The sequence below is a fragment of the Microtus oregoni genome, unplaced genomic scaffold (assembly GCF_018167655.1).
Source record: "Microtus oregoni isolate MIOR12 unplaced genomic scaffold, Mior012 000028F_ref0000031, whole genome shotgun sequence".
Classification (NCBI taxonomy): Eukaryota; Metazoa; Chordata; class Mammalia; order Rodentia; family Cricetidae; genus Microtus; species Microtus oregoni.
Window position 1 is genome coordinate 10,068,532 of NW_024543087.1, and position 22,809 is coordinate 10,091,340.

The 22,809-nt window shown below is 47.7% G+C and overlaps 1 protein-coding gene across 1 annotated transcript in view; it reads right to left on the reverse strand.

Annotated features, from left to right (window-relative positions):
- The window catches only part of Glb1 (galactosidase beta 1), a 78,626-nt gene that overhangs the window by 16,937 nt on the left and 38,880 nt on the right, over nt 1-22,809 (reverse strand). The window contains exons 8-13 of the mRNA XM_041677071.1: nt 19,255-19,376; nt 19,134-19,174; nt 13,791-13,903; nt 7,428-7,502; nt 4,125-4,214; nt 1,284-1,400 (exon numbers count right to left, since the gene is read on the reverse strand). Coding sequence (XP_041533005.1) covers nt 1,284-1,400; nt 4,125-4,214; nt 7,428-7,502; nt 13,791-13,903; nt 19,134-19,174; nt 19,255-19,376 — 558 coding nt within the window. The remainder of the gene's footprint in view (nt 1-1,283; nt 1,401-4,124; nt 4,215-7,427; nt 7,503-13,790; nt 13,904-19,133; nt 19,175-19,254; nt 19,377-22,809) is intronic.

The window sequence follows — 22,809 nt, forward strand, 5'->3', positions numbered from 1 at the left end:
AGAATCAGGAGACAGATAAGATCGGAGTTAGGTGGAGTCAGCTCACCTCACTTGCTAGGATGCCTTAACCACAGAGAACAACAGTATTTTCTCAACGACACATCCCTAACTTTTTATTTGAATTGATTAATTACTTAACTAATTTTCCGGAACTGAGGATTGAGCCCTGGGCTTTGGACTTGCTGGGCAAGCGCTCTCCCACTGAGCTAAGTCTCCAACCCTATCCCTAATTAAGAGTTTATGTTTTCAGATTGGTTGCACTGACCACAGGTCACTAAGACACAACTAGAAGGCCAGGGAATGACAAGCACAGGGTCACATCTCAGGGGCTTGTCCCCACTGAGATCAAATCGGTTGGTTATAAAATAAAGCCCTCCCCAACACTGTGTGTGTTCACAGGAAGCACATATGTATACGTGTGCAGAGGACAGAGGGACAACTCTGGGTGGCATTCCTCAGCAACGGTCCACTGCACACCGGAACCTGCCAAGGAGACCAGGCTGGCGGGCCGGGCTCCTATGGCATGCTCTTGTCCCTGACTCCCTGAACTGAGGTTATAACTGCATGCTGCCACACCTTTTTTTTTCTTATTATTATTTTATTTATTTTATGTGTCTGAGTGTTTTGCCTGCAAGGCCAGCTATCTTCCTGGCCAAGAAGGAAAGTATTTTACTTTAAACTGCTCTGAATGTGGCTGTGCATACCTGTAAGGCCCAGCACTTAGCTTTGTTGTTGTTTTTTAGACCCTGGGTTTCATCCTACAGATGTCGGCTGGCCTGGTCTCTTGCAATTGCGCCTTCTGACAGCTGGGATAGCAGGCACGCGCTATCACACTTGATGACTGATAGGCTATTTAAAAATGTACCTGTAGTATGCTGTGAAATCAAGTCCTTGGTGACCTTTAGCTACAACGGTCATGAGCAAACCTTTACAATATAAAAATCTCACTTATGGGGAGACACCCAGTTAAACACACTTTGTACGGTGACAGGTACTAGGCAGACATGGATGTGGTCCCTAAAAAGCAGTCTGGGTGACATATGCTGAGCTCACACAGGGAAGAGGAGACCTTGGGTTCAGGAGACCCCACATTTCCTAGAGTGAGAATGTCAGAGAACAGCCCTGAGTCTGCAGCACGTGGGCCATATCAGCAAGCAAGGTCACTGCCAAGGGACAGAGGCTGAAACTGGAGACGTGAGGAAAGCTTCAAATGCCACTTTCGTAAGTGTAGCTGGCCCCACCCCTGTCAAGGCTTAGATGTGTAGTTCAAGGACAACGCTTACCCCGTCCACAGAGACGTAAGCCCGGTCGCGGACGCCATCGAAGGATGAAGAGAAGATGGGCATTGAGCCATTGTAATCTTCAGGAAGTGTTGTTCGGTACAGCACATACCCAAAATACTGGGTAGAAAAGGACAGAAGAGAAACGTTTCACTCTCAGAGTTCAGCTACTAAGAACTTAGTTGCCCTTGATCTGGGTAAAAGCGACCTTCTGGAAACCATAGGGAATGAAAAGCTTCTTCCCCCACCCACAGTCAAACTCAAGCTGATTTTTTTGATCTTGGCGAACTATTTGAACAGCCAGGAACTCTCTTCTCTGTGACACAGGACAACAAAAGTCAAGCCATTGCTGAGAGTGACCTAGGGAAGTCACATGCTGTATGTCAGAAGTCACTAGTATAGACTCAGAAACCAGTGAAGAGCTGCTGAGGGTGGGTAAAGGCGCTTGCCACCAAGCCTGACGACCTGAGTTCAATCCCCAGGACCCACATGGTGGAAGGAGAGAACCCATTCCCACTCCTTTGACCTTCATATGTGTGCTGTGGCGCACACACACACACACACACACACACACACACACACACCAACAAACTAAGTAAATAAGTATGGTAATAATATTACAAAGGGTCTGGAGAGATGGCTCAGCAATCAAGAGCACTTGTGACTCTTGCAGGGGACCTGGGTTCACAACAATCTGTAACTCTAGTTCCAGAGGATCTGAAGGCCTCTTTCAGTCTCTGCAGGAACCAGGCATGCAGGTAGTGTACATACATACAAGAGGCAAAGCACTCAGACACACACACACACATATACACACACATGTACACACACACTTTTTTTTTTTTAAGCCAGGAAAAGCCCCAAGCACAGGACAAACACTGAGTTCTGCTCAGTAAAACATTCTCCAGGTTCTTGGGCTAAATCTGCTTTAGGGTACAAAACAAGACTCAATCTGAAACCATTTGAAGCAAAGAGGAAAGAGAGAATAGGGGTGGGTACTGTTACCAAATCAGGAGTAGTATTTGTAAGACAAAGACTCTGGTAGCCTAGGCTGTCCTCACATTTACTAGGTAACCACGGATAATCTCGAACTTCCTATCCTCCTGGCTTCTACCTCCCCAAGTGCTGGGCATGCATTTGTGTGCCACCATGCCTGGTCACATGTGGTAATCATGCCATGCTTGGCACATGTGTGTGTGTGTGTGTGTATGTGTGTGAGCGTGTGCGCACATGTGCAGGTAAGTGCTCATGAATGCAGGCCAGAGGCTTTGAATCCCTTGGAGCTGGGGTGACAGGCAGTTGTGAGCTGACATGTGGGTACTGGGAAATGAACCCAGGTCCTCTGGAAAAGCAGCCAATATTCGTAACTATTGAATCATCTCTCCAGTCTCTTAAATTCTTTTTAAATCTGGTCTCCAATGCATGAGATCGCTGGAATTTTTGTTGTTGTGTTGGATTTCCCCATTTTTGTTTTTGTTTTGAGACAAACTGTTTCTCAGGCCAGGCTGGACCTTACTCTGGAGGCTAATCTGGAGGCCAGAGTGGCCTCCGGCTCTCTATCTCTTTGCCTATGCCTCTCACAAGCCACAGTTACATATTTGGCAGCTCGGCTAGACTGGTATCAATGTTTGTTGAAGGGTTCAGACTGATCCCAGACCATTCCTCCCTTGCTGGAGTCATTAAAATACCTGTTACATGGACACAGAAGAGGAGCCATGTCCTAATGGGGGCGGGGCAGGGCACAGGGATAATGTCATGGGGATTCCATGGGCCACTTGGCCCCTTGCCACACTTGGTCACACAGTTGGGATCTCAGCCCTACTCTCTGAAGTGTTAGGTCACCTGAGTCTTCCTGGCTTTTGGAGTCTGGAGAAGGGGACACCCAACAGCATATCTAATAGTAGCCTGGTGTCTGCTTCCCACTGCTGTGTCTATACTCATCTTCTTCAACCACCGTCTCACAGTTAGTTCCAGGAGAGTTGAGCCCCGCACCCGACCAGTCTTTGCAATGACATTGTAGAGGGGCCACTCACAGGCCCCCGGGGGCCACTGGTCCCACAGCTCTGCTTTTGGACCCCTGCAGTATACAGCTCTGGAACAGGGTGGGTGCCTGGCCTCCATGTTTTGGCTAGGACGAGTCCACACAATACTTTCCAGTTTAACTATGTGTGCACAGGCTGCAAAAGTGGGCCCACTCGTTCACAGGTGCCTGCAAGGGCTGCCCGAGCCACGTCTGCAGAGAACACTTAGCTTCCCTTCCTGGAAGCCCGGGCTGTCCACAGCCTCTGAGGAATCCGTCATCATAGACAGACACACACATACAGAGACAGACAGACAGACAGACAGATGCTTAAAAGGAAAAGGCAGTTCACTACATAGACACACTAAGTAGGAAAGGCTACTCCTAACTGAAGAATCAGATTAAAAGTAGCTAGGGAAAAATCTCGTAAAATAAAAAGTGGAGAGAAACTTCTAGAGAGCAAGGGAGCACCAGGAAATGAGGCGCAGAGAGGCACAGAGCACACGTACGGTCTTCTTTCCAAGGCAGGAAAAGAGACTCTAAGAAGGAAAAATTAAATGAATTTTTTTTTTTTTTTTGAGACAGGGTTTCCTGTAGTGGAGGATGGCCTTAAATACTGTGTAGCTGGGAATGACCTTGAACTTTTGATCCTCCTGCCTCTACCTCTCAAGGGCTGGAATTACAGGCACACTACTATACCCGATCGAACTCAAGACCTTGCTCACGGCAGGCAAGCACCTTACCAAAGAAGCCATCTAGGAAGTGATCAGGAAACACCTGTGTTGCCAGGAGAACCCAGACAAAGTGCTCCCTTGGAGACCTACCTGTTTTACCTGGGTGAACGTCAAGGGATATAGGCTTTTCACAGGTCCGTTGGGACACAGGATGTCCAGAGCTTCGGCCACAGCCTTGAACTGAAAAGAAGCAAAAACAGACTCTGCGTCACGTCGCCAGTGAGCAGGGGTAACATTAGTCTGAATTATCAAAGACACTGAGAGAAGCCTCGATTGCCCAAGTTCTGCTGTCTTCCCAATCACCTTTCATTTCACCCCACTCCTCCTTTTCTTCTCTTACCCCCCTTTCTGAGTCTCATGTGTCCCAGGTAGGCCTCAAGCTTGCGAAGTGGCCAAGGATGACCTTGATCCTCCAAGAGCTGGGGTCACCACACACATCTAATATTGGAACGCCAGAGTTTAAACTCAGGGCTTCCTGCACACCAGGCAGGCCCTCCACTCACTGAGCTAATACACAACTTTTATTTCTCACTATTACGATCTTTTCCAGTGTTGGGGGCCAAACCCAGGGTTTCCCACGAGGTGGACAAGCAAGTTTTTTACCATTGTGTTGCAGCCCCAGGCCGTGTTCTTAACATACATTTATTTATTTATTATTTTGAGGCAGGGTCTTAGTATTTTGCCATGGCTGTCCTCAAACGCAGAGATCCACCTGCCTCTGTCTCCCTAGTGCTGAGATTAAAGGTGGGTGTCACTATATTCTAATTGCTCCTAACTCTTTCCTTTTTTCTCTTGTGTATGTGGGTGTTTTGCCTGCCTGTGTGTCTGTGTACTGGTGTGTGCAGTGCCCAAGGAGACCAGAAGAGGGCATTAGATCCTGGAACTGGAGTGAGCTGCTGCGTAGGTGCTGGGAATGGAACCCGGATCCTCTGTAACAATAGTCAGATATGGGCATGGTGGTGCACATCTTTAATCCTAGCACTTGAGAGACAGGCAAATGTGACTTAGAGGCCAGCCTGGTCTAGATACTGAGACCTAGGACACCCAAGACCAAGTAGGGAAAATCTATCTCAAACAAAATAAACTTAAAAAAAAAAAAAAAAAAAAAACCAAAAACAACAGCAGTTGGTATTCTTAACTGCTGAGCCCGATGTAGGCCCTGCTCCGAACTCTTGATGAAATGTAAATGATGGCAGTCTTAAAAAGAGTCTGACGCGCACCCATTCAGAAATACAGCTCAGAGCCATCTATCTAAGAAAGGCTTCAAAACGAATGGCACCCGAGATGTGAGGCCGCAACTCTGCAGAGCATGACGACAGGTTTTCAAGTGAGGAAGAGGCCTGCAGCCTAGATAGTAGCGAGAGGCAACAGACTCTAAGATTAGATCTGCCACTGTGCCACACACCACACGCTGCACAGTGGCTTCACGGCTTCCAAGCCTGGGTGGCACGAGCCCCTAGGACGGCTCCTAAAAGCTGCCCTCTGACCTCCACAAGTGTCAGTGCAAATGCACGCTCTCTTTCTCTTGCATGCATGCATGCACGCACGCACACACACACACACACACGCACACACAAAACCTTAAATGAAGAATGTAATCCTCTAACTATTTTGTATAAATTGGATACTGTTCTCCACTTATTCCCTCCCCCTCCCTTGTCTTTTGTGCTTTTGTTTTGAGTTTATTAGCCAGCGAGTGTCTCTTGTAGCCCAGGCTGGAACTCTCTATTCAGGCAAAACAATGAACTGAACATCTGACCTCCTACCTCCTACTCCCAAGCACATGCCGACACATCTGCTCCCCACCGCCTTCTTGTTTGAAGACAGAATCTTTCTCTATAGCCCAGGCTAACCTCAAACGCAACCATGTAGCACAGGCTGGTCTTGAACATAACAGCAATCCTCCTGCCTCAGTTTCCAAAGTGCTAGAATTTCAGGCCTGAGCCACCATGCCCAAATTTCCTTCATGGCACTAAGCTGTATGTTTTTCAACTTATTATTGCTGTTGTTTTCGACATCTGGGGATATTTTATATCACGTACAAGAACTTTTTACTTTTTTAAAACCAAGCACCCATTCTTAAGCAGCTTCAGTGACGAGCAGGCTCCCCGTCCTTATGTGATTCAAGCATGATGAATCTAAGAAGAGATTCCTATCAAAGACCACAGTCTTTGTAGAATGTGGCCCAGATTCCACAACACGGGGTGGAAACTCTTACAGAGGCGCAGGCAGCCAACCAGAAGTCAGGAGGCTGCGAGTGGAAAAAGTACACTACGGTGTTTGGCGTTTGGCTTAAAGATAAAAACATATGTTGCTATTTTAGAATTTCAAGATTCTTAAGAAATAAGTGACTGTTCATGTTTTCTTCTTTTTCTGGTGAATGAATACATGTGGGAGTAAGGATGGGTCGAGGGGAAAACCTGAAGACCCAAGGGTAAAAACAAACCAATTTTGGTACAACCTTCCTCCCATCAGTTAGGTAACTCTCTCCTGTTTTCCCAGAATAAAAGGACCTTACCTTTTATTAATGGATAATTTCTATATTTTTCCTCTGATGTTCTAGTATTCATAAGCTACTAGGATATGATTTTTGAATCTAAATTAAGGGCAGAGATATCAAAAGTCCTGGGGCTTGGAGGAACTCATTAAAAACAGGTGAATGGGGCTGGTAAGATGGTTCAGCAGGTAAGACCTCTTGTCGTTATGTCTGATGACCTGAGTTCGAGTCCCCAGACCCTCACGGTAGAAAGAGCTAACAGACTCCTTCATGTTGTCCACTGGCCTCCATCATGGTATGCATCTCTCCCAACCCCCAAAATAAATGCAATAATGAAAAAAGAAATTAAAGAGGTGAACAATGGGAGAAAGCCTCACTGGACAGGATAGGAGCAGGATGTTCCTCCCACAGCAGCCCACAGCTCTGCCTCTGAGAGCCAAGGGACCCGAGTGGCTCAGGAACAGCTCTCACTCTCCTGCGGTGTCTCTGCATCCTGTCACTTGACATCCACATCTTATCTCCCATCGCTGCGTTCCCCTAGAAACGTCAATCACTCCGCCAGCTCTCAGAAGAGAGATTCGGAGAAACCCGGCAGCCCCCAGCCCGCCCGAGACACTTTCACTCACTCTCCCCACATCTGACTCTCCGTGAGGTCTTGACTTTGTTTTTCTTTCTGAGACAGGATTTTTTAGGTAGCCCAGGTTAGCCTCTCACACACTGGGTAGCCAAGGATGACCCTGAACACTTGATCCTCCTGCCTCTACTTCCTGAAAGCTGGGGCGAAGGTGCACGTCAGCACACCTGGTTTATGAGGTACTGGGGATGGAACCCAGGATGCCACGGATGCCAGGCGAGTGCTCTACCCGCCGATCTATACTCCCAACTCCGTGCCTTACCTTTCTCAGAGCAACCTTTCCGTATGCGAACTTGGGTGTCGATGGAGGGATAAGACCTTTTGGGACTTCTCTAAACTATAAAACAGAGTGGGTGAGAGAAGAGGGGGAAAAAAGTTAATCCTTTAGACACACACCTGTAAAATTATTTTTTTCTTTTCTTTTTTGTTTGTCTAGACAGGGTTTCTCTGTGTTACAGCCTTGGCTGTCCTGAAACCCACTCTGTAGACGAGGCTGGCCTCGAGCTCAGCGATCTGCCTGCCTCTGCCTCCCAAGTGCAGGGATTAAAATCATGTACCACCATGTCTCATCTACGTTTAATAACGTGTTATTGGTAGTAGTTTACTGCTTAGCAAAATCGTAAAGTCCTATCCAGGTAATTAATGTTTCAGAGAATAAGCAAATATACACAAATGTTATACTTCATATCCTTTATTTCTCCATCATAATCTGTGCCTGAAACATGGCTTCCAAACTGAACGTCAATACGGCGTGTCCAGCATTGGGAGGGGCGCACTCAGCAGAGAGCTGCTCCTCCCCCAGGGAATCTAGTAGATCCCGAGGAAACTGGCTCATCCTGCTCTAGTTTCATTCATCCTCCCACAGAGCCTATTTAGCATTTTCGTGCGGTGGTGCTCGGTAGTGGAAGGCTATAGAGTCCTTGTTCAGTGAGAGATATCTGCATAGGCTGTATGAACCTCGTAGTAAGTCACGTGTTCAAGATTCCCAGATTATCACACAGCCAGAAAGTGTGAGCAATTCTGCTCAGAGACGAGTCAGAGGCCAACGGCTGGGCTGGGGAGATGGCTGAGTGGGCAGGGTGCCCACCCTGGAAGCATGAGGACCCGAGTTCAGATCCTCAGGACTTACATGAAAGTCAGGTGTGGCGCTACACATGGGTAACCCGGCACCAGGGGAGACTGAAGTGAGGTGAATCCCCAGGGCTTGCTTGTTGTCTCAAACAGACCAGAGAGAGACAAGGGGAGATGCCAGAAGGCAGCCTCTGTCCCTGACACATGTATGAACAGACAAGCACACATACACGCACACGTACGTTAGAGAACTATTAAAACAGGTTACTAATTTATTCAAGAGCTCATAAAAAGAGTTACCAGTACCTCATTAGGACGGGAGCGGGAGGGCCGCTTTACTCTATAGTTTTATGGTCAAAGTGTTAACCGTGCCTGGTTCAGCTTTACCCACACCAAAGTAAGTATCTTAGAAAAATGCAAATGTCACAAGTTTTGTCAAGCCTTGATGATTTGAAGATTCATATGTGACCTTTATCAGTGACTATAGGCTTGCACAGCCTGCGGGGAAGCCGTTCTCTCCATCTCCACTGGGGTACCCTTAACCCTGACTCACAGGGAGAGAGAAACACTTTCCATTCTCTGAGGAAGGCAGGGGCCCACAGACTCTACACGGGCACTGGTCATCAGCCTTTTCCCTTCCGCACGCAAGCAAATATTCCAAACACTTTAACAAATCAGTTACAAGTCCCGTGAGAAAGACCGCTAAGGGCTAGAGACTTGCTCAGTGGTAGACCACTTGTCCAGCACGGGCAAGGCCCTAGGCATGATTCCCAGCACTGGGGGAACAAACAGAAGGCTCCACTCACTATGTCTTTTAAAGTAAGCCATTCCAGAGCCGGTCAGTGATGGCCCAAGCCTTTAATCCCAACACTTGTGGGGTGGGCAGAGGCAGGTTGAGCCCTGTGAATTCAAGGCCAGCCTGGTCGACAGAATGCATTCCAGAACAGCTAGGGCTATGCAGAGAAACCCTGTCTCCAACAACCTAAATAAATAAATAAATAAATAAATGAACAGATGAAAAAACAGCCATTCCTGTCCTTTAGACCCTATGATGATGATAATGTAAAGAAGGCATTTCTGGCCTATAAACCTGAAATATCACAAAAGTAAGAAGGAACAAGAGGAAACGAGGCGAGCAGATAAGAGAGAAGCGAGAAGAGGAGGAAATGAAAGCGTCACATTTAAACTGGAATCTATCACATTTATTTAAAAAATTTTATTACATTAAAAATTATTACATGGGTATGCACCGTGGAGGTCAGAGGATCGCTTGTGGGAGTCAATTCTCTCCTAATATGTGGGGCCTAGAGGTTGAGTTCAGGTTGTCAGGCTTGTTGACAAGAGCCCTCATCCGCTGAGCCGCCTTGCTGACTCAGTCATAGTCACCGTGATGATGGCTCCCCCTCCCAGGTCTGTCCCATTTGCCCAGATGGTAGATACATGTGCTCTCCTGGCTGGGTCTTTTACACGGCCCTGTCTCCTCTCCCTCATGCTCCACACGCAATACACACACACACACACACGCCACACTTGATTTCTACTACAGAAATGACAACCTCATTCTTTGAGCTGTCAAACCAGACAGTGGTGAGAGACATTTGATTCTGGTTATTATGGGGTTTGTGTTGGCTTTTTTTCTTTTCTTTTCATTCATTCTTTTTTTTTTTTTTTTTTTTTTTTTTTTGGTTTTTCAAGATAAGGTTTCTCTGTTTCCCTGGCCGTCCTGGAACTCACTTTGTAAAAGACCAGGCTGGCCTTGAACTCACAGAGATCTGCCTAACTCTGCCTCCTGAGCTTTGGGTTTAAAAGTGTGTGTCGCCACTGCACAGCATGTTGTTGCTTTTTTCTATTTAAATTAGTGTGTGTGTGCACGCACATGCGCGTGCACTGCCATGATCTTGCATGCAGAGACCAGAGGACAATTTTAAGAGTCACTTTTCTCTCTCTACCCTGTGAATCCCGGGACTTGAACACAGGTCCTCAGAGAGAAGCACTTTCCTGAGTCATCGCACCAGCCTGAGGCATCCGATTCTTGCCTTTTCTCTCACACTTGCCTCAGAAACACACGTACTTCACTCTCGCTTCTCGTCCTTTCCTTCTAACCCCTCCCTCCCTTCCCTTCCCTCCCTGAGACAGGGTTTCACACTGTGGCTAGTTTAGGCTGGCCCGGAACTCTATGTAGCCCAGATTGATCTCAAACTCATGGTAACCCTCTTCCCTCAGCTTCCTAAGTGCTGAGATTATAGGTGTGAGCCGCAGTACACGGCTTTGCACTTTCAGACTGTGGTCTGAGTCTGCCTGATGGTGTGCACGCACGTGCCACATTTACCAGCAGTCCGTAACATGTGCCCGCCTCCTGGTCAATCCCTGCAGCTGCACAAGCCTATAGTAGCGATGCTCAACTCCCTGGTCGTCCTCCACGCTCTGAGTAAAGCAGTCTCAGTCTGGCCTAGCGGATGTATGCAACAGTTCCATCTTGACCCTGGCTTCATCCATCTCCCCGCACGGCATTGGCTGGCTCCTTCCAATCGTGCTATAAGCAGGGCACTTTCCTTTCCCTGGCTGAGTTCCGACAATGTTCCAGGCCTGGCCATCAACACTCTGCTCTCTCGCCTCTGCCTACAAGTATTGGCTCACATATTACCTTCTGCAGGAGGCCTGTATGTACCGAGAAGCTAAAATCTGCTAGCATAAATCAGTACATGACAGATACCTGCTTAGTCATCTGTGAAGGAATGAGACACATAGATAAAAACATTACCTGAAGCCAAAAGAGTACTAAATAAGTAATCAACTAAAACATGATTCCAAGTAGCAGATTCTCAAGGTAGCGGAGGATGATCTTGGACTCCCGATCCTCCTGCCTCCACTTCTCAAGTGGGCTTCCATGTGTCTGTCATCGTGTCCAGCCCAGGTTTTGTGGGGGCTGGGGACTAAACTCAGACCCACCAGAAGTGCCTTTACTTGCTGATCCAACTCATCAGCTCCTTATTACATTTTAAAATTATGTTTTCAGGTAGAGTCTTGTATAGTCCAGGATGACCTCAAATTTACTATGTTGCCAAGGGTGACTCTTGATCCTCCTGCTTCCACCTCCAGAATGTTGGGATTGCAGGTGTGCATTCCCATATCCTCTACACAGTGCTGGGGATCATATCTAGGGCTCCATGCAAGCCAGGCAAGTACCCTTTCAACTGAGTTCTTCACTGTTGTGAACCACAACGGAGTGCTGGAGCTTCCTGAGAGCCAGGCACAGAGGGGTGCAGATTGTACAACTCCATTTATATCAAGGTCAAAACAAGTAAAGTTGACGCATACAACAGAAGCTCAGAGCAGGTGGGTGTGTGCTGAGGATGAGGAAGGAACACCAGGGAGGCTCCCACTGGGTGTTGGTTGCTGTGTTCTGCTCACTTTGCATACACAGTAGCCTTGGGAACCCGGTTCCTCTAAGGGCACAGGTAATAACACACTTGAATGGGTAACAAAACAAAAACACAGCAAAAACCCTTCCCAACCAGAAGAAGGAAAACAACAAAACAAAAACATCCTCAAATAATGCAAAAGAGAAATAAGGAGAAGAAAAACAACAAAAGGTAGACCAAGAAGAAATTAAAAACATAAGTAGCTGAAATTAATCTCTGTGTGGGGCAGCAGAAGCAGCTCTGACGTTAAAGTACTTTTCACATTAGCAAGAGGGGCTGAGTTAAATCCCACGCCCCACAAAAGGCTGGGCAGGGTGGCATGTGCCCATAATCCTAGAGATGGGGGTGGAGATGGGAGGGTTCCTGGGTCTTTCTGGCCAGCTGAATCAGGGAGCTCCAGGGTCAGGGAGAGACTCTGCCTCAAGAGTAAGGCGGGGAAGGACGAGGAAGACACAAAACGCATACTTACAATCATACACATGCACACATACAAAATAGAAATCTATCTGCATGTAACAAGAGTTACGATGAAGGGGTCTGGAGAGATGGCTCAGAGGTTAAGAGCACTGCCTGCTCTTCCAAAGGTCCTGAGTTCAATTCCCGGCAACCACATGGTAGCTCACAACCATCTGTAAAGAGGTCTGGTACCCTCTTCTGGCCTGCAGACATGCACATAGAATATTGTATACATAATAAATAAAGAGATATTTTAAAAAAAGAGTTACAATGAATTGGGCTGCATGGTCCAGGGGTTAAATGTGAACTCTCTTGAGTTTAGTTCACAGTACCAACCCACACTGGGTAGCTCACAACTGCCTGTAACTCCGCTCCGGGGTCCAGTGGTCTTTTTTTTGGCATCCTCAGGTACCCACACACATACACACCACACACACACACACACATACACACACAATAAATAAATATTTTTTTGTTTGTTGAGACAGAGTTTCTCTGTGGCTTTGGAGCCTGTCCTGGAACTAGCTCCTGTAGACCAGGCTGGCCTCAAACTCACAGAGATCTGCCTGCCTCTGCCTCCTGAGTGCTGGGATTAAAGGCATGTGCCACCGCTGCCTGGCTACAAAAATAAATTTAAAAAAAATAAATAAAACTTTTAAACGGTAAAAGAAACTTCAGGTGAAAATCTATTTCTCTCTCTCTCTATCTTTCGAGATGAGACAAGGTCTTATGTAGCCCAGGCTGGCCTTGAACATATAACCGAGAATGATTTAACTGTTGGTGCTCTGTGCACCACACCTGGTTTATATCAGGCTTTTCCAGAACATGCCAGCTATGGTATGTTAATCCCGGCTTTAATCCTTTAATCCTGGCTCTCGAAAGGCAGAAGCAGGCTGATCTCTGTGAGTTCAAAGTCCTGACCTCATGTATGCAGAGAGATCCTGTCTCAGAACACAAACAAGAAATCCCCCCCAAAAAATGAAAGAAAATATTTCCTAATACAAATCTTAACACATGCTTAAAACTGGCATTACATAACACTTAAATTCTACCACTATAGACAGAAAACCTAGATTTTTCTAAACTTCAAAACTCTGGTGACTGAGCAGAAAAACTGTGGGTTTTTTTTTTTTTTGTTTTCTTTCTTTCTTTTTTTTTTTTTAAACTCACCGCAGAGACAGGAAACCCCACCTGAGTACTTAAGGTGCTTCAAAGGCTGGCTGCTGGCTGCTGGCTGCAGGCAGGAGCAAGGGGTTCCAGAGGCAGCTAGAGGCAGCAGCAGTCACTTGGCCCAGATAGAACACCACGTTTCTTCAGCACGGTGCACATCTGCCTGCATGCTGGTGTCAAACATTTATCCCCCAACACGTGAGCTCCCACAAGGACACATGTTCTGGCTTCCATTTGCTGGACATCAGAGACCACCCTGGATGGCTTTAGTCACGTACCTTGTTCTCCCTACTCATGACTAGGTACCTAACGCCACTCTTACTGAGACGAAAGATACGGAGCCTAGAGCCTTGCTGATAAACTCATGGAGTCTTCACTGGGTGCGGCTGCACCCCAAACCATGCCTCCCTTCAATAAGGTTCCAGGCAGGAAGTCACCTACAGAGTCATAAGGCGTTCATGGCAGGCTCCCTACCGTCCAGCTTGCCAAGAATCCAAAGGACCCACCTTCTGGATGACATTTCGAAGAGCAAAATACTTCTCAGTGAGGTCCCCGGCCTCACTCAGTGGGGCGTCGTAGTCATAGCTGGTGGGCTGTGGTGCATAGGGCGTGTTGGCACCTAGAAGACAGAAAAAGTCACTGGTCACTACTGTGGGCCTTGCTCAGGGGCTCAGGTTAGGGCGAGGAGAAATGCAAGACACATTGAAGAGCCCGGCAGTGGTGGCGCACGCCTTTAGTCCCAGCACTCGGGAGGCAGAGGCAGGCGGATCTCTGTGAGTTGAGGACAACCTGGTCTACAGAGTGAGTTCCAGGACAGTCAGGGCTACACTGAGAAATCCTGTCTCACACACACACACACACACACACACACACAAAAACCAAACAATAAACAGACACATAAATGCCCAAATCATCAGAGCTGGGATCCAGCTGACCAAGTGCTTCCCCAGCACCGCAGACCCCGGATGTGGTGGCCCAGGCCTGCAACTGAGCATTTGGGAGGTAGGGCAGGAAGATCAGAAGTTCAAGGTCATTCTCTCTTCTCATTTTAATTTAATTTTGTGTGTATATGTGTTTTTTTCAGCATATATGCCATTATTGATCTACCTAGGCCAGAAGAGGGTGTCAGGTTTCCTGGGACTGGAGTTACTTATGGCTGTGAGAAACCATGCAGATTCTGGGAATCAAACCCAGGCCCTCTGGAAGAGCAGTCGGTTCTTGGACCTGCTTTTCCTTGGCTCACGTCCCTCAGGGGACCGCCTTTATCTATCAATCATTAAGGCTGGGGCCAGACAAGCCACCTCCCTTGCTCCAGAGTTCCTCAGGACTGGCTGAAGCCACTCCCAGAGCTACATCACCCTGCCTTCTGTACCCAGTCATTCCTCCGTGTGGCAGGTGCTGCTCCTGAGAACACACTAAGGATGCTCTTGTCTGGCTACCGTGGGGCCTGCTCCTGTGATGGCTGAGACTCGAGGGACTTAGAATCACGCAGAAGACAAGCCTCTGTGGTATGTCTGTGGGGGAGTTTCCAGGCCGGGTTAACTGAGGTGAGGCGATTCACCCTAAATATGGAAGAAGCTCCCATTCTAGAGGCTGGCGTCCTACCCTAAGGACCAAGCCAGCAGAGACCGGCATTCGTCTCTGCTGCTTCCAGACTTCGGATGTGGTATGACCACCTGAAGTTCCCGCTTACTTCCTTATGTTTGCTTTTGTGAAGTGTTTTATCACAGCAATGGTAAATATAATCAATACAACTTCCCTGGAACTTGACCCATGCATGACAAAGACCAATCAGGAGAGGTCGGTGCTGAGGACACAAAATGACCAGAAAAATAATTCCCTGGCAATTATTGTCCAAGGTGCAGAGTCTAGACCAGAAACTCCTAAGTCATGCCAAAGATGACGCCCCCAGGTTCAGGCTCCCTGCAAATACACCCATGCATAAAGGACATATGGGGACCTGCAGAAACGGTGTTAGAACCCTGCAATGGAGAGCCTGGTTCCCGTGGGGGTGGGAACAGAGACATCCAGGTTAACTCCAAACTACTACGGAGCCAAGGACGACCTTGAACTTCTGATCTCCAGTGCTGGGGTCACAGTGTGAATTTCCAAGCCTGGTTTTTGCAGTGCTGGGGTGAAATTCACGGCCATCTGCAGGCTAGGCAAGTGACATTGCTCTAACAGGCATGCTGCCGCAGCCTACCATGAACCAGCAAGGCTGTGTGTCTTCTAGCTCAGACAGCCCTCTGCCATGCAGCCACGTCAGAATGAAGTGATTTTATGACGGCTCTCTTTAAGAGCTTAATTTGTAAGTAAATGAGGCAAAAATTATGACAGTTTGCCAATACTCAGTGATCAGTTCCCAAACGATGGGCCTGAGGACCTGGTGTCGGAGCGGCTGACGAAAGAGCCAGGGGATCAGGTTGGCCTCGCTTCCTCATCAATCTGCACAGAATCTCACCTTGGAAGACCACTCAGCCAACACTTCCTCCTTCCTACTCCTGAGAGACAGCTTTCTGTCTGGTCTGCCTGCCCCAAGGGCAGCACAGGAGCACAGGTTCAAACACTTCCCTCCCCAAGACACAGAGAGAGATCACAAACCACATCCTCTTCTAAGGAGTTCACCTGCTGTGTGGCTCCTCTTCCGACGGGGTTTCTTATTCGATTCAATCTGCACTAAGCTTCTGCACCTCACAGGCAGGACCAAGCCATACTGACCCTTGAGTCCTCAGCCCAAGCCCGGCATGGGGGTGGGGAGATCAGTGTGGAGCATGCTGTTGAATGCGACAGGTGTAACTTCCAGACTCAAATGCAACAGCCGAAGTGAAATGAACAGGGTTACTAATGGGTCAACTGGAGACTCTTTCTTCTAGTTCTTTATGTGTGTGTGAGTGTGGGCATGCAGATATGCACACAGGTGCACTGTAAATGTAGGCAGGCGTGCATATGTGCACATGCATGTACAAACCAGGAGCTACCCATCTGGTTTTGAATGGATGAAAAAACTGAGTTAATTAATTAATTTTGTTTGTATATATACCACGGTATGTATGTGAAGGCTAGCTTCAGGAGTCATTTTTCCCCTTTTTTTCTTCACCATATAGGCCTGGAGGTGATTAGGCTTAGCAGCAAGAACCGTTAGCCACTGCACCATCTCCATGGCCCTTAATTTAGTTTGGGAGACAGGGTATCTCTTTGGCCTGGAGCCCCCCAATTCCACTCCATCAGCTGGCGAGGAAGCCCAGGGATCTGCCTGCCTCCCCTGCTCACACTAGGATTATAGGCGTTGACCTCACCATGCCTGACCTTTCTTCCATTGCCTTCACTTTGTGTGCGAGACAAGGTTTCCTCTATGTGGCCCTTGCTGTCCCGAGACTTGTTCTATAGACTAGGTTGGTCTCAAAGTGCTCCGCCTCTGGAGTACTGGGTATCAAGGTGTGCACCGCCACACCTGGCTTGCCCGGCTTTTCTTAATATGGGCTCGGCTCAAACTCAAGCCGCTGTCTTGCGCAGCAAGTTATCAGTACCCCTGGGGAGCGGCCACGCGTGGGGATTCAAAGCAAGAAGATGATAGCAACGTGAGCAGGAGTGGTCCTCCCCTCCCCCCAGGAAGGGTGGAGCACCCTAGGTACTGAGGTGTGGACACGTGGGGATGGGATGTACAGATACACACAGACACGCACACTTCCTGAGGTTGGATGCACAAGTCCCTCCCCTGGGAAGTGGGTCTAAATACAGCTGCTAAGTTCAGGCCAGCTCTGCCAAAAGCAGCTCCAGAGGCCTGGAGAACAAAACCTGGTTGGTTTGGGGTTTGTTCCAGACCTACAGGCTGTAGGGCATTATCTGAATGGCAGTGCCTTGGCTCACTGCAGCCTGGGCTCTAATCCAGGCTCTGTCCTTTGCCAGCAGAAGAGGAAGTGTGGGGGTAATTCTTGGCACCCTTATATTCTTATCTGTAAGTGACGTCAGTAACCACTATTCTGAACAAGGCTGATAAGAGAACCAAACAAAAGGTGAGCTGGAGACGGATTTCTCCGGCCACAGTAGGGCAGGGCCCCTGGAGGGCTGATAGCTTCTGCCTTTCCTCACTGCTGTTGCTATTCTATTTTTATTTAACCTTTGTTTTGTTTTGAGATGGTCTCACTACGTAGCCCTGGCTTGCCTAGGGCTCAGGCTGGCCTCAGACTCGTAGGAATTCTCCTGCCTCTGCCTCCCCAAATGCTGGGAGTATAGTACACACTACCACACCTGACTCAGCTTTCTCTTGATTCTTTGAAAGAGGGTCACAAGTAGTCCAGACTGGACTCTAAGTCACTGTGTAGCTAAAAATTACCTGGAACTCCTAACCCTTTCTTCTCTACCTCCCAGGTGCTGGGATTAAAGAGCGGATCATCATGACAGGTTTGTGCATGGGGCTCAAATCCAGGGCTTTGTGAATGCTAGGTAGATAAGTACCTCAGCAACTAAGCTACCTCCCAACTCTAGAATATTATTTAGTAATAAAAATGAAGTATCGGTATGTGATAGAATATGGATGAGCCTTGAAAATATTAGGCTAGGGCCTGGAGAGATGGCCCAGCAGTTAAGAGCACTGACTGCTCTTCTAGGGGGTCCTGAGTTCAATTCCCAGCAACCACATGGTGGCTCACAACCATCTGTAATGAGACCTGGTGCCCTCTTCTGGCCTGCAGGCATACACGCAGGTAGAAAGCTGTATATATAATAAATAATTCTTTTAAAAAGAAAATATTACGCTAAATGAAAAAAATCAGATCAAAACCTTTCTATTGCATGGTTCTGTTTCTATGAACCGTCTGGAGCAGAGAGTCCCCAGGCAGGGAAGAACATGGTGGCCTGCGGGGGCTGTGGGAGGAGAGGGAGTGGCTGTGACAGGTGGCCTTTCTTTCAAGTGGATGGGAGAAGGTTCTGGAAGTAGAGGGGAAGGATTGTACAACTTTGAGGACATCTGGAATACTTACTTAGAATCGTCAGTTTTATGGCCTTTAAAAACAATTAAAATGGGGGTGAGGAGATGCTCAGGGGGTAAAGATGTTCCACCAGACCTGATATCTGAGCTCAGTCCCCAGGACCCACAGGGTAGAAGAAGAGGACCACCTTCCAGAAGTTGCTCGTTGACAGGACTGACAACTGAAGTTGTTCCCTGGCCTACACACGCTGTGAAATAATCCTCTTGTACATTGTAAAGACTTGTCACTCATATTGGTTTAGTAAAATGCTGAATGGCCAGGAGCCAGGCAGGAAGTGTAGGCAGGGCAACCAGACTAAGGATGATGGGAAGGAGAGGGCAACGCAAGCAGGAGATGTGTGTGATGTGCTGAGAAAGGCATCGCCACGTAGCAGAGCGTAAATAAGGGATATGGGTTAACTTAATATGCAAGAGCTAGTTAGTAATAACCCTGGCCTGTCGGCAGAGCATTTATAAATAATATTGAGGCTCTACATGATAATTTGGAAGCAGATGTTGGGACAGGGTGCAGGCAGACGGGACAAGAAACATCCGCTTACATCCACATACAGGGAACCCACAGATACATATGTATACGTGCATCTGTACAACATATAATTACACACACACACGACCAAAGCAGAATACGTAAACAAACACACACAGCCCAAACTAGTCTGCCAGAGAGACCTGGCTAGAAGTAATTAAATGATCAAATTATGCCCCTTTAAGTTTTTTTCCCACACTAAATGATTCTTATGTGTTAGAAAATTTAGAAGACAAATATGGAAACAGAAAATAAAAATTGGCCATTGTACCATTTCCCAAATCACGCACCAGAAACAGAATACGCTTTTACTAATGGATGTTAAATGGATCTTACCATTCCAATAGGCAAAATTGGTCCCACCTATAAACATGTACCTACAGAGAAATAAGAGAACACACGTACTTCACTGTGGGCCACAGCGACAGGGCTCCCTCTCCCAGAACGGGATACTCACAAGTTCACACTGGCCCCACGGGCTAGCAGCTCATAGAGGGAGGCAGCCACTACTTCAGTCTTTGCGGTGGAATGGGGCTCACCCCAGTGGTCTAGCCAGCCAGTATAGAACTCAGAGTTAATCTGAAAAGGGAAAAGGGGGTGGCACTTAGGAGACACTTATGACCTTCAAACGATGCTGAGGTGTCCCTGTCAAACCCTGTCCTCTTCTCCAAACAACAGGTGCTAAGGGAAATTGATACACATGCTTAACCTGGAGCTCGGAGGGTCCCATGAGGACTTCCAATTATAACAGTGTCTATCCTGGGTCTCTGAGTGCCAGCCAGTTGTGACATCTCATCTTACTCATTGTAGATCCAACCCAGTGCCAATCAGAGATATTTGGAAATGTAACTGTAACTCAATTAGTAGAATGTTTGTCTAGCAAGAATGAAGCCCTGGGTTCCATCCCTGGTACTGTATAAACTGGGTATGGTGGTAGCCATCTCTAATCCCAGTTCTCAGGTGGTAGAGGCAAGAGGTTACAAATTCAAGGAAACCTTTAGCTATATGGTGAGCTAGAGAGGCCAGCCTGGTCTACCTGAGACTATATATGTATATGTATATATATATATATATATTTTTTTTTTTTTGACAAAAAGTTTGCAAGTACTGAGTAGGTGCGGTGTCCACCCCTCCCCATCATTATTACCTAAATAATAAAGTAAGACATCCACATAGCATTTATGCTACATCAGGTTTAATCAACCTAGAGAGGATTTAAGCCTAGGACAGTGTGGAGGAAGCCCAGCCCAATGGAGGGCATGGTCGCCTCGAGCTAATGTTTACGTATAAATCTGGAGGGCGTGAGCCCCCACGGTCCTTCTTTTTGCCAATCCTTCTTTTTGTATTTCCTGCCCATCGCTGGATCCCTGGTGTTGTAAGCTATCCCTTCATTAAAATTTGCTGTTTCATATTAAGCTAGCCTGGTTATTATGCCGCATACAGGACAGGATGCACAGGGTAAACTCACAAGAACTGCACCATTTTACAGAAGGGACTTGAGCAGCTACTGATTCCAGTACCTGAGGTTTAGAATCTCACATCCATATTCAATCCTCCAGTTGGGACAATTGATTCTTCCTTTCCTTTCATTTCCTCCCACTTCCCCCTTCTTCCACCTTCCCCCTTCCCTTCCCTTTCCTCCTCCTCCTCCTCCTCCTCCTCCTCCTCCTCCTTCTTCTTTTCGAGACAGGGTTTCTCTAGATAGCCTCAGATTTCTTGGAACTCACTCTGTAGACCAGGCTGACCCCAAACTCAACAGAGATCCACCTGCCCCTGTCTCCGAGTGCTGGGATTATTGGGATTAAAGGTTTGCATCACCACTACCTGGCTTAAAAATCAACTGAGTGGGGGCTGGAGAGATGGCTCAGTGGTTAAGATCACTTGCTGCTCGTGCGGAGGACCTGGGTTCAGTTCCCAGCACCCATATGACAGCTCACAACTGTCTGTAACTCCAGCTCCAGGGGATTTGACATCTTCACACATGCAGGCAAAACACCAATGAACACAAAAATAACTCATAAGAAAGTCAACTAAGCCGCTCTGTGGGAGCTGAGAATTGAACCCAGGTCCACTGGAAAAGCATTCGGTGCTTTTAACCACTGAGCCATCTCTCCAGGCCAGGACAACTGGTTCTTTTTACCTACATCAGTTTTGTCAGCTGCTCCCGCGTTTCATGCCCCCTCCTCCCAACGCCAAAGCATTTAGTCTGACAGATAGTTTCATAAATAATTAACCCAGCCAGGCATGGTGGTGCAGAAATATAATCCAAGTATTTGGGGAGCTGAGGCAGGAGGATTATATGTTCAAAGACAACCTGGGTTACATAATTAATCAATCTGAAACTAACTGGAGACCACCTAGGAAGACTGTATTGGAAATGAAAACACACACACACACACACACACACACACACACACACAAAACAAAGGCTGGGGATATATGTCAGTGGTAGAGAAATTGCTTAGCATGTGTAAGCCCTGCATTCAATCCCTGTGTGACGGGGCAAGACAGTGCACAGGCTCCTCCATCTTGTATTCTTGCTGAGGCCATTTCAGGTTTAACTAGAATTCAATCTCCTTGATGGAGAATCCAGTGGAAAATTACCCAACTCTGCTCTAAGCCTTGAGGCCAAGATGCCCCAGCTAACTGCTTATCTTAGCCTCTGTTAAAAGACCTGCTTGTGCAGAGTACCCTTCAGCTAACTGCTTATCTTAGCTTCCGTTAAACTGCCTGCTTGCACAAACCTCCTCAGCCAACAGCGTGCTTTAGCTTCTGTTAAACTGTCTGTGTGAGGAAATCTCCCTCCTGCTGCTGTTGAGCAAGGTAAGAGGTATGATTTTTGCCTTTAAAAGTCCCTTGGTCGGGGTCACATTAAGGCCCCAATCCCTGAGCATCGTCCCTGGCTATAAGCTGTGTCTGAGTGGTCCTTTTTGGTGGGCTCCCCATAAGACCTTAATTAAAAACAAAAACAGCGCCAAATTCATCCTTTATACACGATTCACTCTTTGCTTCAGTATTGATCTTGAGACCCACCAGTTAACATGAGGACGATCTGCCCACAAGCAACTTAACATCAGCTCACCATCAGAAAAGAAAAAAGGACCCTGGAGAGGTTCCAGGAAATAGCTCCGCCCATCTGAGCATGCTCCGCAGAGCTCCAGCAGCGCTGCTTCGCAAACAAAGCTCGTTGTACTCTTGTCTAAACAACAGTGGCTGCTGCTGCAGCCGGAGGGAAGAGCAAAGCTGCCCGGTTGATGCAGGCCCAGCCCTGGCCTCCCTCTCCTCCCAGCAGCTGCAGAACTGCTCAGCGAAACTACACTCTTGGTGCTTCTTCCTGAGGTTCACCCAAGTACGGCAGAATGACTTCTGCACTTCACCCAATGCTCAAGCCAGGTGGGGAAGCTCAAAGTGTTAGAAACAAGTTTCCCAGCGAGAGACTACTTGGAGGCTAAGGCATGTCTTTCTCCTCCAGAGAACTGGAGTTCAGTTCCCAGGACCCCACATGGAGCAGTTCCAGAGGATCCTGCATGCCTCTTTGGCCTCTGAGAGTACTCACATGCATGGACATAGACATAAAATTAAACCTTAACAAAACACACGTGAGCCAGATCCTGGCCTAGCTGCTCCTATGCCCCTCACTGACTGCTCCCTAGGGATGGATGTAGCTCAGTTAGCAGACTGGCATCCTTTGTAAGCAGGGAGCCCTGGGTTTGATTCACCACAGGAAGCTGGGTGTGGCAGTGCATGGTTATTCCCAGCGAGGAGGAAACAGGAGGCTCGGGAGTTTAGAGTCTGCCTCGGTCACACACCGAGTTCTGAGTCCGGACTGCACCAAACCCAGTCACTCATGAGTCCAGAAGGGCTCTATACCCCCACCCCAAAGTCACATCAGCTGCTCATCCCAGAGCCAAAAATTAAAAACAACCAAAGATGGACTTGTTCTCTTCTGCAGCCTGTCACCTCCTCTGGGACCAGCTGGGATGGAGTTGGTACAAGCCCAAAGTCTCTACAT